At 37.4% G+C, this 17,908-nt stretch overlaps 1 protein-coding gene across 4 annotated transcripts in view; it reads right to left on the bottom strand.

Annotated features, from left to right (window-relative positions):
- Positions 1–17,908, bottom strand: part of LOC141906900 (interleukin-1 receptor-associated kinase 4-like) — a 48,049-nt gene that overhangs the window by 16,756 nt on the left and 13,385 nt on the right. The window contains exons 1-5 of one of the 4 annotated variants that reach the window (XM_074796368.1): positions 8,235–8,253; positions 6,638–6,762; positions 3,310–3,490; positions 716–876; positions 89–455 (exon numbers count right to left, since the gene is read on the bottom strand). In XM_074796368.1, coding sequence (XP_074652469.1) covers positions 415–455; positions 716–876; positions 3,310–3,476 — 369 coding nt within the window. In that variant the 5' untranslated portion in view covers positions 3,477–3,490; positions 6,638–6,762; positions 8,235–8,253 and the 3' untranslated portion in view covers positions 89–414. Of the gene's footprint in view, positions 1–88; positions 456–715; positions 877–3,309; positions 3,491–6,637; positions 6,763–8,234; positions 8,254–17,908 lie in introns of those variants that run through there. The other 3 variants (XM_074796367.1, XM_074796366.1, XM_074796369.1) reach the window with 3 other exon arrangements.

The raw sequence follows: 17,908 nt of genomic DNA, 5'->3' as shown, positions 1-17,908 counted from the left end.
AACTTTTGTGCTGTATGAATAGCGAAGCCAACCAATAGATTTGATTTAAAACAATGAACTTAGCTTTATTAGCTTTAAAACAATCCGTGGTGAAATAAGCACTTTAAATCGAACAAATGAATTCCATGAATGATTATCTATTCAGGAGGCTATGCAATCCACAAGCAGCAGAACATGCTATTGAAATTTTACCGTTCATTGTTATGTTTTTGGAACACTTACAGACATCAAAGAAAGCAGATATACCAACATCCAAACCGTATCGTACAAAGACCTAGCTGTATCCAGCATGGTGATACCGAGGCTACACACTTATGTTTCAATGGCAAAATCTATCGCACCGTTCTTGACAGTGTACCAGACAGATGAGCTACTGCTGCCATTTTTGGCTGATGATAATCATTAGGTTCTGTATCAATTGATGAAAGATTTTGTTTCAGCATGAAGCGGATACCCTTGCAAAATTGATAAAAATCGATGTTAAGAAAAAAACAAGCTTTTGCAGACAGTTGGTAGATTTGAGAATGAATACTAGGAAATTTCTCATTTGTTTAGTAGAGAAAGTGATAGCACCTAAATATACTTTGCTAAACCGGTATGAACAAATCTTGGTGAAAGTAAAACACACAATACGTTTACACAAATTGTAAGCACATTATTGAGATAAAAACATGTATTAGGCACATGGGCATGTTGCAACAAGATACATACGTACATTGTAATACTTCTTCATTTAGGAAGTCTGCAGCGCTGTAAATTTTAGCGTGGGCCAATGCTGTGATAAGCTGCCCAAGAGTTGCATTAGTAGTACCCCAGTCCATCAGTAAAATTCTAGTGGGACTTTGTTCTTTCTTGTTTCCTTCACACTCGATAACACTAAAAAACAAAGTAGACCAGGGAATTCGTGCCCACTTGGGAAGTGGTTTCAAATGCTCAACAATCTGACAATTTCAAAATTTCATTCCCCTGAGTGGACATATAGAACTAGAGGACCAAAGGTCCAGTGCTCTCGAGCTCCTGTTTTATTAACACAGTACAAATTTGACTTTTTAAGTAACACAAGAAGTAGCATATGCTTTAAATCAATTATTTTTCCTCTCAAAGATTGATTTATACTGAACAAAGCTTAAATTAGTTTGATAATTTTTTGCTGAATAAAATCAAATTGAATATGTTCGTAAGCACATAGCTAATTAGCATATCACAACATATACGCCTAGGGCAGCGACTTGAGAAAACGCTATTTTACCCAACCCTTACACAATCGTCAAAGATCAATTTTCTGTTGTGCATTTGAAAAGTCCTTCCATAAACTAAGTCAATTCAAGATTTTACAAAAATCAAACTTGAAATGCTAATTTTAGACGTAAAACGAACCCGAAAGTAAAATAGTGTATTATATTAAGACGATGACACCGCGACCACCGGTTTCACGTGAACATGAACAGCTGCTGCTTGGCTCTGATTGGTTCTTTAAACTTATTTTTTCCACAAGGACAATGTTATTTCTCTAGAAACGATTTTGCTGTTTTCGTGCCTCTAAGTGATATAGAGCTAAAAAGGATCACTTACCGGCGACACGTGCTGTATCGTTCACACAGCAAAAAAAGTGGAATGCTTACGGCTGACTACATTGTTGTTATATTCATCCGCACAGACACGAATGCATAAACAACTCACTAATCGAAAAATAGTTTAATCATGACAATTCATTTATTCATAATACATCGTAATCACTCCGGAATCATTACTACCAAAATGTATATTAGCCTTAAAATTATGGAACTATTTGTTCAGCGCGCATGCATACACGTGTGTGCTTCGCACGACAGGCAACATACACAACCGATTTCGAGGCATCGTCATAATAGCTCTCTCGTTCCTCGAGAGCTAACTAGGGGTCCAGGGACACCATGCCCACTTAGGAAGTGTTTTCAAATGCTCAACAATCTGAAAATTTCAAAATTTCATTCCCCTGAGTGGACATATAGAACTAGGGGTCCAGGGACACCATGCCCACTTGGGAAGTGGTTTTAAACGCTCAACAATCTAAAGATTTCAATATTCAATGCCCTCCGGTGACCATATACAGAAACCAATGACCTTGAAACCCACCACAATCATAGAACATGTCAGCAGCTACGATTTGTTATTGATTGTGATAACTTTAATAATATCAATTTAATTTGGAAATACTAAGTTATTCTATTATTCAACACCCCCTGGTGACCATATGCAAAACACAATGACCTTGAATCTTGCCACAATCATAGAACATGTCATGAACTACAACATTGCAATTGATCATGGTAACAAAATATGCCTAGGTAACAATCTTTTAAGGAAATACTGAGTTATTCTACTATTCAATGCATGGTGACCCCTGGTAACCATATAGAATAACTAATGTCCTTAAAACTGACCAAAATCATAGACAATGTCATGAGCTACAACTTTGCAATTGATTGTGGTAACAAAATATGTATAGGTACAAATATAATATAGAAATACTAAGTTATTGTATTATTCAACGCACCCTGGTGGCCATATACAAAATACAATCACCTTAGAACTCACCAATATCATAGAACACGTTATGAGCTACAACTTTCCAATTGATTGTGGTAACACAATATGCTTAGGTATCAATATTATGTGGAAAAACTTTTTCCCACCTACGAATGAGTACTGATGACACCAAGATGGCTGCCAATCGTGCCATAATTGGCCGATCAAAAATACCTGTCTTAGGTATAAAACATCCCATCCCTTTCTAAAGAATACTCATCATCAAATTCCAATGGAAATGGCAAACCAGTAGGAAGCTACAGGACTCAGAACTCGGGCCAAAATTGACATTTTTGAGCACTAAAAAGGTCATAGGACGGCCATCTTAAGTCCGATCGACCCAATATTTCTCAAGCTGATGTGCCCTTGATGGAATCAAATATATACGAAAGACGAAAAAAGTTCAAACATGTGTAAAAAGTGCTTATTTTGGGGAACAACAATGGCTGCTTGTCCGTCATCTTGATTCTGACAGGGCCAGTTTTGGAGCTCAAGATGTTTCAAGGGTAGATGCGTTTTCAACCTAAATATCAAGAATTGAAGCGTCTTCAAAACTTCCCAAAATAACTGGATTTTGTCTAAGGGCGGACAGGACGAATGGATGAACGAAAAGTGAACGCAATAGCCCGCTGGGACTTAAGTCCCAAGTGGGCTAAAAATTCCTTAAGCTTATACTTCCTCAGGGCTTATAGGAGCAGTTTAGTGAATGATAGGGGTTAATTATAATTAGCTTGCGCTTACTTGACATGATTACTTGAATATTTGTTCCCTCCACCAGGAAGCTTGATTTCTATTATCAATTTTTTCCATAAATCATTGGGATCTAAAAAAGTCTCCAATTGCTGTTTAGTAGCCGGACTTAGATTGCGAATAAATGTGTGTCTTGATAGGACAGATGTTCCTTCCATATTCTGGTACGTCTCTTAAATATAAAAACAACATACATATTAGATGGATGCATGGTGCTGTGGGCACCTTCATGATTTCTTCAATAAGTGCATATGTAGTTAAAGATCAAGTGTGCTAATTCATCAAAATTCTAATTATAATCTCACTGAATAGATAACTAACCCAGTGAATAACAGGTGCACGCATTTTCTGAACACACTCTGACTACTTGCTATGCGTTATCATTATTTTCATCAGAACTGTAATCATTTAGCAGAGCAGCCAACCCCTGACAATTGTTTTGAGGGACAGAGATCTGTATTTTTCAGGACAGCGATCAGTTTTTTTTAAGGGACATGCAAAAGTTTTAGCATCTCAGCTTAAAATCAAGCACTTATCTTGTGCTCAGGTGAGGAGAGCTGAATCCTGAATGAATGTTTCTTAAAATTCACAGACAGGAAATCTAACTCAATGCATGGGAAAGTTAAGTACTGACTACTTGCTCCAGTGTTCACTTGACGTATTAAATCATTCCTAAGTACCGTCTGCTAACGCCACAATGTTCACTTGCCTTATTATATAATGCTAGAGTACTGACTGCTAATGCCACAGTGAACACTTGCCTTAAATTATAAACAATCAGCGCAGTACAGCGCGGTAGGCCTAGCCAACAAGGAAAACACAACTACTACGATCATCAGTAGTGTTTCCTAAACCCCTATAAGGCATAGACCACATGCTGATGAATGTACCATACAGCAAAGACAGTCATATAAGATAAAGAGGGATAACTAACATTTCGAATACCATGTATATCAACTTGAAATGAGAAATTTGCGCTGGCTTGAATTCAGCATGTAACCCTTATGTCATTATCAGCGCTCAGTGCTTCATCTATCATTAAAAAAGGGCAGGGTGCTGATTTCAAATAAGGGCATTTGTGCCCGTGATTCCATTCGAGCAAGGGCATATAATAATGCACTCACGTCCGTTTTAGGGGCAACCTGCAATGTTCCCTATTGCATAGAATCGAGGTACCCCCTACTACAATTGAGGACTAGATATTATGTTTCACTCTGATTTTGCCATGAGTGATACACTTGACCACAGTACATCCTTACACCTATGCCTGTCAATGAACAAAAGTGAATCAATGATAGATAGGGCTTTCAAAATTATTTGGAAAACCAGTTGCAGACAAAAAATGGCAGAAAAAAGCAATCTCAAAAAGCAAATGATCGACGAAAATAGCCAGCTGTATAGTGTATAGGGCTAAATGAAATTGCATATTTTTAATCTTAGAAATATCAAATTAATTGATTTAAATCGATAGTGTTAGTGATTGGCAAGTAACTGTTGTAATTGGTAAGCAGCCAGCTTAAGAACACATTATTGCTATTAGGCTACACAAACTAATTGTCTCTGCAAGTCTCTCTGTGAGTTCACCGAACAAAGTTTTTCACCTTGTGTATATAAAATTTGTCTAATAGTCTAGATAAGAAGATCCAGAGCATCACGATGTGTTCAAAATGAAACAATCTAGGCCACGCGTCTGAGGCACGTTTTCACACGATGCACACTGACTACAGTACATTTAAATATGACCACTGACCACATGAGCCACTATCATTGATATCATGCGAGATATTTCATAGCCGTCGCAGGATTCTTACTAACAGTCGGATGCGACGGCTTATTTTGAAAGCCCTGACTCATTACTCGTGACTGACGAGGACAGGAGGGCAGACCTACCGCAAGTGATGAGGGCACAAGGGCGAGCATGGGACACATCTGGAGGGCACAAGGGCAGCTATTTTCGGTGGCGGGGCGGACCGCCCCTCCATTTTTGGCTAGATGAAGCACTGGCGCTATCCAGTACCAAACCCAGTAATGTCTGTGTGTATCATAAAAATAACAATTACAGAACTAATATCTAATAAAGGACCAATGGTCCAATGGCTCGCCAAACTGGTGTGAAGTAAAAAATTTGTCACGTAGGCTACCGGTATGCAAAAAATCATTTCACTGAAAATTAAACAAGAAAAAAATATATAAACTAGGGGTCCAGGGACACCTTGGAAAGTGGTTTCAAACGCTCAACAATCTAACAATTTCAATATTCAACGCCCCCTGGTGACCATATATAAAAACCAATGACCTTGAAACTCACCACAATCATAGCATATGTCAGCAGCTACGATTTTGTAATTGATTGCGATAAAAAAACATACTTCGTTAACAATTTAATATGGAAATACTAAGTAATTCTACTATTCAATGCCCCCTGGTGACCATATGCAAAACCCAATGACCTTGATACTAACCAAAATCAAAGAACATGTCATGAACTACAACTTTGCAATTGATCATAGCCTAGGTGTACCAATCTAATAAGGAAATACTAAATTATTATACTATTTAACGCCCCCTGGTGACCACATAGAATAACTAATGTCCTTAAAACTCACCACAATTATAGAACATGTCATGAGCTACAATCGATTGTGAGCTTTGCAATCGATTGTGGTGACAAATTATGCATAGGTACAAATATAATATAGAAATACTAAGTTATTGTATTATTCAACGCCCCTGGTGGCTATATACAATAAACTGCCCATGGGCAAAGTGTGGTTTACCTTGAAAGCTAGAGGTTGTTTGGAATAAGGGCATTGCTTGAAAAATCTTTTTAATTCGTGACTTCAAAGTTCCACAAGTTTATATTGTATTTTATCTTTCTTAAAGAATTATTTTGTAGTCAAATAAGACCAAAGATATACATTTGAATACGGTCCACGTCCAAAATTTTGTAGGGTACAGGTAGGCGCGGCAGGGAAACTATTTTATATTTTCAAAAAAAATATGTTTCTCAATATGAAAAAAATATTCAAATAAGGCCATCCCAAAATAATTGTCTGTTTGTTGTAACACCGACTCAACTTTTCAGGATGAGTCGGTAAGTAGGTAGAAATTTTTTTTAGCAAAATTTTTGGGCAAAAAAAAAATTTATCACCTTTTTTACATGGAAACAATATGGTAAAAATCATCTACGTTGTGGACGGGAAATTTGTCTAATAGCGTAGATTTCGGGAATTATTCTAAAATTATTACTTCGTCCAGAGCATCATCTCTGTGTTAAAAATGAAACAGTACATTGAATATGTGCACGCTTTTACGTTACCAGAGTTTCTCGAGAATTTGTGCTTGTAACGCCTCCAAATGTTTAGAAATATCCTGGAATCATCATCAAGTTGAAAGATAAGACTGTTGTGCGTTGTTTGATGTATAGTTTGTGGTGTTTAATACCTGAAACGGACAAGGTCTCCTCACTTTAATGCGCGCATTCGCCTGTAAACCGCGTCGAAACCATTTGCCGTGCTGGGTTATTTTGGCAGATTTTCTGGAGGAAAACGGCGATTTCGACGTGAAATATTCATCGTAGAGCGATAGTCATAGGCTCATTGAAAAAAGTAAGTCTTCTAGTTTGTATAAGAGTTTATTTCGTGTAAATCGGTTGAAAATTCGGGAAATGACAGTCGATTGAATTGGGAAAGTAATGTACAGATAGTTGATTTAGTTAGCTCTTTTTTATATAGGGATACTGGTATCATCCATTCATTATCAAATTGTGACAAGCCCCTGTGCAATGAGCATTTGAAATTCGCACGTATACGGCACCTATTCCAATGAAACGTACGCCATTCTATGGCTCTCCCATAATTATTTCAGTAGCGCCGGAATTCCCCGTATATCCCAAAAACAGCCAATCCCATTCGCTCGTAGAGACGACACCCCCAATCGAGGTCATTGCAATTTTATACGCGAGAGCTGACAAAGGTAAACCAAAAACCAATGACCTTGAAACTCAACAAATCATAGAACACGTTATAAGCCGATCGACCCAATTTTTCTTATGCAGATGGGCCCTTTGGGGATTCAAATATATATGAAAGATCAAGGTAATTGATCAAAGCGTCTTTAAAATTTCCCTCAAAAAATTCAAAAATGTGTAAAAAGTGCTGAATTTGCCGAACAACAATAGCTGCCTACGGACGGACGGACGAAAAGTGAACGCAATAGCCCGCTGGGACTAAAGTCCCAAGTGGGCTAAAAACCAATTACGAAATACATTTTTGCTTAATCCGTTCAATTCACCCATTAGTAGTGAAATTAGAGGCTAATGAACTTGCGTTTAAGAGTGTTAAAAATAGCTTTTAGCGTACGCATGATTATCGATCGGCCAGAGCGTTGACATAGGTTCGCTAACGCGAGCCAAAAATCAATGAATAGGCTATTTTTACGCCATTAAGCAGTCTTCAATTTTATATTTATGACGGTTGTCAATGCCCGTGCGAGACATAGATATCATCAGGGATATAACCCTATAGAATTAGTCATGCACCTAAGTGCGCATGTGCAATATAAATTAGCCAATCAGAATGAAGGAAATCTAGCTTGTCGTCAGACGACGATTTACGAATTAAAACAATCAACTGAAGATGCTAAAAAAACTCTTCAATGGTGAACGGAAAAAATGGACAAGGAAAAAATGGCTACGGAAAAAAAAGGCCAAGGAAGATTAAATAGAAAACTAACCATCATTTCATTGACTAAATAGAAATCAAATGCATTGATGTTTTGATATGTCACTTTTTGAGATTATTAGATCTATTTCTGGATTAGTTAGGTAAATTTATGATGAGCATATCTCACTTCGATGTTATCAGACACTATACCAGTTTGCTATATAAATTACCACACAATTTCAATGCATTTACCTTTGATGATTTAAGATAGCCTGTGCCCCAATAGTGTAACCGCACTTGCCAAAGATAGCCACTGTGCGGGTGAGTTCGAATAATAAATCCCTAAATGACACACTGACAATGTAATAGTATTTGAACTATGGATATGAACAATATATATTTTCAGTGAAGCATGCACAAATATAACAGTAATTTGCAGAATTTAGAAATTAAATGAAATAAGAAACCCAAAAAAATCAATTAAGATTAATATCGAACTTAAAGCGAAGTCTAAATTGAAAAGTCAGATTGAGAGTTCAAAGTTCAATACATACGGTACGCACGCAATTGTCGAATAAAAATTAACGGTCCTCGTGAACGATACGATTGAATTCGTTGTCTCCAATGCGCGATAAAAAGTTATTAACTACGGCAGAGTTTCCACGCTCAACGCTCGCGAACAAACAGACGGTTAACGCACTTAACTGAAATCAAAGTTGATTCCGCGTCAAGTCCCGGCGATGTTGAATCTCACTGAAGTTTTGCATTCAGTTGAATTTTGAAGTGAAGTTTTGCATTCCGTTGAATCTCGAAATGAAGTTTTGCATTCAGTTGAATCTGGAAGTGAAGTCACTCCTCCAAGCGAAATTAACGATTCATCAGTTCTCAGACTGATAACCGCAGTACTTTAGCATCTTTTACTTTGCGTGACTACGCAGCGCAAAAATATTTGTTAACTCTCATGTTGGTTAACAGTATGTAAAAAAGTTATTCTTAACTTTTAGTTACCATAACTAGGAATTAAAATAAAGTTACATACAGCTGCGCAAACCAGTTCTTGTCAGCTACCTCGATCCAATCATAGATAGGCCTAATAAATATCTTCCAATATTCCTCTAATTGATGTAGAGTTATAGTTGAACATCTCCAAAATAGTTTCAGTAATTTTAACTTTGATAATATAATAATTCCTGCTCTGCAAGTAATTTTCGTTAAGATTTTGGGAAGCCTCTTGAGGACCTTCCTCTCTGAAATTTTGATAACAACTCCCCGACTCCTGCCGCACCCAGTACCTCCCTCGAGTTTAACCTCAGATCCAAAATAGTTTCAGTAATTTTAACTTTAACAATATAATAATTCCTGCTTTCTGCAAGTAATTTTCGTTAAGATTTCGGGAAGCCTCTTGAGGACCTTCCTCTCTGAAATCTTGATAACAACTCCCCGACTCCTACCGCACCCAGTACCTCCCTGGAGTTCACCCTCAGATAGCCAAATAAAAGTTCCTATTTTCCAACTAGGGGTCCAGGGACACCATGCCCACTTGGGAAGTGGTTCCAAATGCTCAACAATCTAACAATTTCAATATTCAACGCCCCCTGGTGACCATATACAAAAACCAATGACCTTGGAACTCACCACAGTCATAGAAAATGTCAGCAGCTACGATTTTGTAATGGATTGTGATAACAAAATATGCCTCGTTACCAATTTAATATGGCAATACTAAGTTATTATACTATTCAACGCCCCCTGGTGACCATATTCAAAACCCAATGACCTCTAAACTCACCACAATCATAGAACATGCCATGAACTACAACTTTGCAATTGATCATGGTAACAAAATATGCCTAGGTACCAATATAATAAGGAAATACTAAGTTATTCTACTATTCAACGCCCCCTGGTGACCATATAGAAAAACTAATGTCCTTAAAACTCGCAACAATCATAGATGATGTCATGAGCTACAACTTTCCAATTGATTGTGGTTACAAAATATGCATAGGTACGAATATAATAAAGAAATGCGAAGATATTGTATTATTCAACGCTCCCCTGGTGGCCATATACGAAATCCAATTACCTTGAAACTCATAACGATCATAGAAAACATTGAGCTACAACTTTCTAATCGATTGTGGTAGCAAAATACGCTTAGGTATCAATATAATGTGGAAAAACTTTTTCCCACTTACGAATGACTACTGGTGACACCAAAATGGCCGCCAATTGCGTCATAATTGGCTGATGAAAAATACCTGTCTCAGGTATAAAACATCCCTTTCCAAAGAATACCCATCACAAATTGCAATGAGAAATGGCATATCAGTAGGAAGCTACAGGACTCAGAATTCGGGCCAAAATTAACATTTTTGGGCACTAAAAGGGTCATAGGACGGCCATCTTGAGTCCGATCGACCTAATTTTTGTTATGCTGATGAACCCTGGGGGGATTCACATATATCTGAAAGATCAAGGTAATTGATTGAAGCGTCTTCAAAATTACCCTAAAAAAATAGAACGATGACCACACTCGAACGTGGTGAACGGATAATAAGATAAAATCCCACTATTTACAGATTAAAAGAATCTAAAAACAAGAATTTATTTATTAAATCTAAAATATTAAAATATCTAAAATAATTCTTGTTTTTAAATTCTTTTAATCTGTAAATAGTGGGATTTTATCTTATTACCCTCAAAAAGTTCAAATATGTGTAAAAAGTGCTGATTTTGGCGAACAACAATGGCTGCCAGACGGCCATCTTGATTCTGACAGGGCCAGTTTTTGGGCTGAAGATGTGTCTAGGGTAGATACATGTGTAACCCAAATATCAAGACGTTACCTTGAAGCGTCTTCAAAACTTCCCAAAATAACTCGATTCCGTCTACGGACGGACGGACGAAAAGTGAACGCAATAGCCCGCTGGGACTAAGTCCCAAGTGGGCTTAAAAGTACTGATGCTACAGAAAACTTTACAAATGCATAGACTGCAAACTTATAGTAAAAATATTCTGCAACACTGGAATATTGAACCAATATTCAAAATAGAAAGAAATTCAATATTTTAATAGAACAATTTTTGCAAACAAGTTAATGTTACCCTTGTAGTAGAATTGATCTTTCAACTTTTCAGAAAAACAATGAAACCATTAATCAAAGTTTGCTCATTTCAGCTGGAAAGCACTCCCAACTAAGGTCAATGCGTGACTGGTGATACATATATGGCGTGTAGCATAGTTTGCGCTAGGAAACATTACTATAACTAAATACGTATAAAGATGATGTAAATATACGTATAAAATTGCTAATCTAAAAAATAAAGACACAGAGGACACGACTACAGGATGCTCAATAAACCTCCAAAATGCTTCTACGTCTGATTCGATACACGTTCACTTAGGTGGGCTACAATAGCTTACCAAGATGTTTTGAAATATTAATTTAGTTGATTTATTAAGTTTAAGTTTATCACTATTAAGTTTATCCATTGCCCACTTGCATGATAGTTCTTTCATGATAGTTCTTGATATATTCATCATATGTAATGAAATTAAATGTAAGTTCATCAAATTTCTGAACTCATTATACCGATTCTAATTGCTTTTAGCCCCATTAAAAATAAATGATATCATTTAATTGAAAGCCTAATGTTTATTAACATTGTCATTAGTTCTCATAAACTTGCCACGGCAAATATTCTAAACAAATCTTCACTTTAGATTTACCCATCCAATATGGCGTCTGGTTCAAAAATCGTGACGATCTCGAGACAATATCCAGGCTAAAAATCTACTTTCAAGAGGGCCGGCGGATATAATTTTGCCAATGGTGTTTCAAAATTTCTTAAACTTTAAACTTTGGTCATTGGCAATATCATTCAGTAGTCTGAGTAATTTACAGTTATCTCTCATTGTTAATACTGATTGTAAAAGTGTGTTTCATAGTTTCACGTTTCATTGGTATATTTCTGATATTATAAACTATGTAGTATTTCCATAATATAGCAGCTCAAGATAATCCTATTTACGATATTTCAAATTAGCATATCCCAATCTTGCACATTGTTTCATTACTATATTAAAAAGCCGGTTTTGTGTCTATAGATTTCTAAATCCAGTGTAGCAACCTTCTTATTTTAACTACCTTCAACAATCTCCCCAGTATCTCTGTCATGAAATATATTTATCTACATATTCATGTCAGTTGTTATGGATATAAAGGGCAGGGGCGGATCTAGACGGGAGCAAGCGGGGCACGTGCTCCTGTCGCAAACTCTGAGTGCCCTCTTTGAAAAAAGTGCGAAAAAAATTTTTCATTCTATAAAGTTCATTATCACATTGTTTCCATATCAATAAATTCCCATCTCTTAAAGAATTGTTGCAGAATGTCATTTCTATGTCTCAGGTGCCTGGAAATTGCATTAAAATGGGTTGAAATTCAAAAATTCAGACGCCTCGCGAACGCTTCGCGCCGTCGCCTGTCATGGATAGTGCCTTTTCTAATGAATTGCCCTTTTTTAATTCTGTGCTCTTGTCATTGTCTGCCTCTAGATCCGCCCCTGAAGGGTTGTTGCTACTATTATATTTGAAGTCAAGCCTTTGCTTACTGTGTTCACTCATGTGACATATTCTGTATAAAACTTGTCCAGAATGCAAATAAAGTTCAGTTCTGTAATAGCATACGATGTGTTGAGTCCTCTCTAGGTCTCTGCCGTATGAAGTGAAGACATGGTCCCTCGAATGCCAAAATTAGTAGAGAACCGATATGCAGCCGAGATGAGAATGTATTAGGATGGAGATAGAAACTGGTGCATTAGAAGATAGAAGTCGAAGCAGTAGAGAAGCAACGGGGAGACGAGAGTCAAAATGAGCGACGTCGATATCGAGAAAGTGAAGGTCGTCAGACGAGCCAACAGAGGAAGGGCAACTGTTTTACTCAAAGAATGCGATGCCCATGTTCGAGGAAATGCAGCTGTGAAGGCAAATGCAACTTTCGAGAATTTAGTAAGTAAGTATCAATACTTACAACAGTTAGATCAGAATGTGATAAACAATGCCACATTTCTTCAACTGATGCGTTAGAAGCGTATATCATGGAATCAGACGAATATCTTTCGAAGCTGAATTGTGGGATATATGAATCAGATTTGGCTGTAAAACAATTGAGTATCAATAGTGGAAAAGATGAATTATTCGATGCCGAGAACACTGGTTATGCCGAACGGGGTATTATACTACCGAAAATCGATTTAGTGAAATTCAATGGAGATATCTTAGAATGGAAAACATTTTGGGATCTTTTCAAAGCGTGCATACATAACAATAATAAGCTGAGTCCCATTCAGAAGTTCTCTCATTTGAAATCCGTTCTCCAAGGAGCCGCCAAGTTAACTGTTGAAGGCTTACTTCTTACAGGTTTAAACTATCAAAAGGCTATCGATTTGCTCAAAGCTCGTTTTGGACAAGAACATAAAAATTGTTCAAAAGCTCATAGATTCTCTAGTTGAGATTCCAGAACCTAGTTATAATGTTATGTCAATGCGTAGGTTTTATGATAAGTTTGAATCATATATCAGGGGTCTAGAGTCCCTCAATAAATCACCAGATTCTAAAGGCACTATGCTAGTTCCAATATTGCTAGTTGTCTATAGAAATTAAACGTGATTTGGCTAGAACCCATGGTGACTGTGAATGGGATATTGAGAATCTCATGGCTTCAATTCTATGAGAAGTAATGGTGATGGAGGCTGGTATGTTATATAGACTCAATACCACGAGTATTGGTACTGCTTTGCAATTGGTATCTAGTACCGTCATCGGCAAAAACAGGCAACACAAAGGAAGCACTTTTACAATTAAATATTTTTTTGTTCCAATAAGCATTACTCTACTGATTAACCTACCGTTAAAGATGTAGAATCAAGGTGTAAAATTGTGGAACAGAATCGTCTGTGTTATAATTGTTTACAAAAATCACATGTAGTTGCTGATTGCCGGTCTCCCAAGAGGTGCCTCAAATGTCATAGAAAACACCACACGAGCATTTGTGCTTATTGTTAAGTGACTAATCCATCCACGAATCCATCAACAACTGTAAAATCCTTGAATACTAAGGAGACACCTCAAGGGACGGTCCACAACTCTAATGTACAATGGGAATCAGTTACTGGCCAGTATTCTGTTTTTGCAGGGATAAACTGAGACAAACCCTCCTAAAAACTGCAGTCGCTGATGGATGTAACCATGAGTCAGGGGAAATCACACCCGGCCATATTATGTTCGACGAAGGATCACAACGTACTTATATATGTTTACTACTAGCTCAAACCTTAAAACTAAAGCCCGTGGGTAAGGAAGGCGTTTAAGTGCGGATCTGCACTTTTACCCGGCTTTAGGTACTTACTAGACTACTCAAGTCCCCGATATTAATTATGGAGATATCACGTGAAATACTTAGGCCTTAGTCAGTAACCTGACTGTGGTTTAGTTTCACGATCGGATATTTTCACAAACCACAGTCAGGAATGGGAAGGTCATTTTTCAATGAAATCGTATTGAGTCAATTTGACTCATGAGTAATTTGCCTGGCATTTTCTGGTTTTTTGAGATATCCGTCTAATTTTTGTTGTAATCAACGCACAACAGATTCGTAGTTTGTTTGATACCGATAACACCTCACCTGACTATCTTAATCCACGTGCAAATCGGCCATAAATTAACGTCGATTCAACGGCGGCCATTTTGAAAATGTGTGGAGGGTGCTGGCACCTGTGGACTGAGGCCAGGACCACAACACAAACTAACGAAACGAAACGACGAAATTCAAAAAATTAAGAAATCAACACTTATTCACATTTTTCTTTAACCAGAATTTATTTTTGCATTATTTATTATGGAAAACACGAAGATTTGAAATATAAGTTGGAAAACCATCAAAAATAAAAATTGTCGTTTCGTCTTGGAAGTTTTATATAAATCCTTGTAGGTCACGTTGTCTATCATGCCACATGAATGCAATACAGAGAAATGGCGGCCAATGGCAAAATTAATGGAGAAATTAATTAATTTCTCAAAATAATGTTGATTAATCGCTTGAAACATACATAAAATTGGATTATTTCGAAAGTTAACTGTGTTAGTTTGTGAATAAAGCCATTAATTGTGGACTGATGTGAATAGAAAGTATATTTTTGAAGTGTTTCTTTTTTCAACCGTGTTTTGGCCCTTGTCATCCCTAACGTTGGTATAAGCCCTTCCGATTATTAAAAGCTTACCAGCAACGATAAGGTAACTCGCTACGGTGCAATTTAAGAATAGGGGACTATAGAGGGTGGTAGCTCCCTATAGATGGTACCTGGCGATACTTAGCAATCAAAAAGGGAAAGAGAGAACGTGGCTTTGGGGCGGACAACTCTACAGTTCTACACCTCCACAACAGGCAAATATAAAGAGAGAACGTGGCTTTGGGGCGGACAACTCTACAGTTCTACACCTCCACAACAGGCAAATATAAAGAGAGAACGTGGCTTTGGCACAGACAACTCTACAGCTATACACCTCAACAACTGGCAAATATAAAGAGAGAACGTGGCTTTGGTACATACAACTCTACAGCTATACACCTCCACAACTGGCAAATATAAAGAGAGAACGTGGCTTTGGTACAGACAACTCTACAGCTATACACATCAACAACTGGCAAATATAAATATATAGTCGAGGTACACGTGGTACATGTACAGACAACTCTACAGCTCTACGACTACACCTCAAAAAATGTTGAACAGATTAAGATAAAAGATGAGTGAGTGTACAGTATACAGTGTACTGTGTACTGTGAGTGAGTGTGTACGGTGAGAGTGGGCGTGTACTGTGAGTGACAGTGTTTGAGTGTGAGTGACTGTGAGCGTGTACGGTGAGTGTGTACTGTGAGTGTCAGTGAGTGAGAGTGTTTGAGTGAGAGTGTACTGTGAGTGTCAGTGACTGTAAGCGTGTACGTTACTGTGAGAGTGAGTGTACTGTGAGAGTGAGTGTATAGTTTGAGTGCGAGTGAGAATGAGAGTGTCTAGTGTGAGTGTAAGTGTGTACTGTGAGTGTGTACGGTACTGGAGTGTGTGTTATGATCGTAGGTTTGATTGCTTATTTAATCTGATGCATTAAATTTGATGATTGTATTAATTGTGTTTTATGTACCGTACGGGGGGGGGGGGGGGGGGTTGGGAATATCTACACCAAGTCCTTGTTCTTTGGGATGTGAATTGGGAATGTGGCGGTGCCCCCTTATTTGTTGTCTCTTCATTTTTGTGTGGTGTCTGATTTTGTCACCGTAATGCTGTTTTCCATTTATCGAAAGAACAGGTGTTAAATTACAGGTTGAAATTGTATCATTGGCTGTTTTTCTGTTGCGCCCGCTGAACACCCCGCTTCACATGATGGTAGTCAGACGGTTTTTGGTGGTAATTAGTGTGACATCATGGTGGGCCGTGTTCGTTTATTTGTGAGTATATTGACGGATTAGTTTGGGTTGTTTTGGTTTCTAAGTAACGGTAGTCTATTACTTTGACCAAAAATCGTCGGCTGTTGTAGTAATTAATGCAAATTACAGTGGAGGTAACTATTTAGATGGCGGGTTGATATAAGTTGTGTTTACAACCTAGTCCCCTATTCTTGAATCTTACCCTACTTAGGTAGGTATGTTCATGTCCGCGCGGGGCGCCTTTATCGATTGTGACAACCATTATTGATTAGGAAAAGTGTGATGCGCGTTTTTACTACGCGTTTTGATATCGCGTAGTAAAATCATTCATAAAAGATGTCTATCAATGCAAATGAGCTGAAATCTTTCGGAATCAACCAATAAGCTCGATCTTTATCACTTGGGGGTTGGTTTAGTGTATAAATCCGCATTTTAGTCGAAGAAAATAGAAATCGAAAAATACCCTTTTTCAAGTGCAAAATTCGTCAGCTTTGGACCTGGAATAAGCGACGAATCATCAGGAATCGGAAGGTTTAGGATCTTAAAATTCAAATACTGAAGACCGTATGATTTTATTTCGTGTCAGGGCTGAGCGATCGCTGCCGGAAAAGTCGATGTCTAAGTTTTGCGTTGAAGCGAGCGATACAAAATGGCGGCCGGCACTTGTTATTGAATGACGATGGGCCGCGTTGCTCGTGATGAGATCAATATGTAACAATTATTCATCGGTCTACCGGTGAATTATTGTATTTATTTTCCGATTCATAATTATTCATCACTATATTTCTGAATATTAGGACAGATTAAGCGAAATGATGGGTAAAAAAATTTTTTTTGCGCGCGCGGACCGCCACTACGCTCCCGTGAGTAAAGCGGCTGTTGAAAGAGGGTGGCGTCTAATGGGATGAATTGAGGCTTGTGATGGGCAAAAATAGAGGCACATGATGGAACAGTGAGGCTCCCGAGGGGATTTTCCAAACGCAGCAAAATTGAAATATATATAAAATATTGTTGAAATTTAGCTCAAAACAAAACAAATGGATTATTATTTAGTTATTATTAGTAGTATTATTACTATTGCTTGGTTTATGTTTCTAACCTGATTGATTTTACTATGATATCATGAATATATTTCAAATTTCAGCGTTTTGAGCTAGGCCAAGCCTAATTTTCTGCTTTTCTTAACTAAAATACATTTAACAAATATATATAAAATTGGTATATTTAAATCAATTTGCAATAGGAGCCTATGGCTATAGACCTAACTGACAGGCCTTGATAATCATGTTTATTCATTTCAAAAATTATGAAGTTAAAAAAATAATTTCATCTGAAATCATATCAATATTTCTCAATATTTCACATTTTTTCTTGCCGTTACCATGGAAACCTAATAATAATAATAATCTATATAATAAAAGATATTCCTAGATAAACTTAGGCC

Source organism: Tubulanus polymorphus, chromosome 6 (assembly GCF_964204645.1).
Source record: "Tubulanus polymorphus chromosome 6, tnTubPoly1.2, whole genome shotgun sequence".
NCBI classification, from domain to species: Eukaryota; Metazoa; Nemertea; class Palaeonemertea; order Tubulaniformes; family Tubulanidae; genus Tubulanus; species Tubulanus polymorphus.
This window is presented reverse-complemented; position numbering and strand designations above follow the sequence as displayed.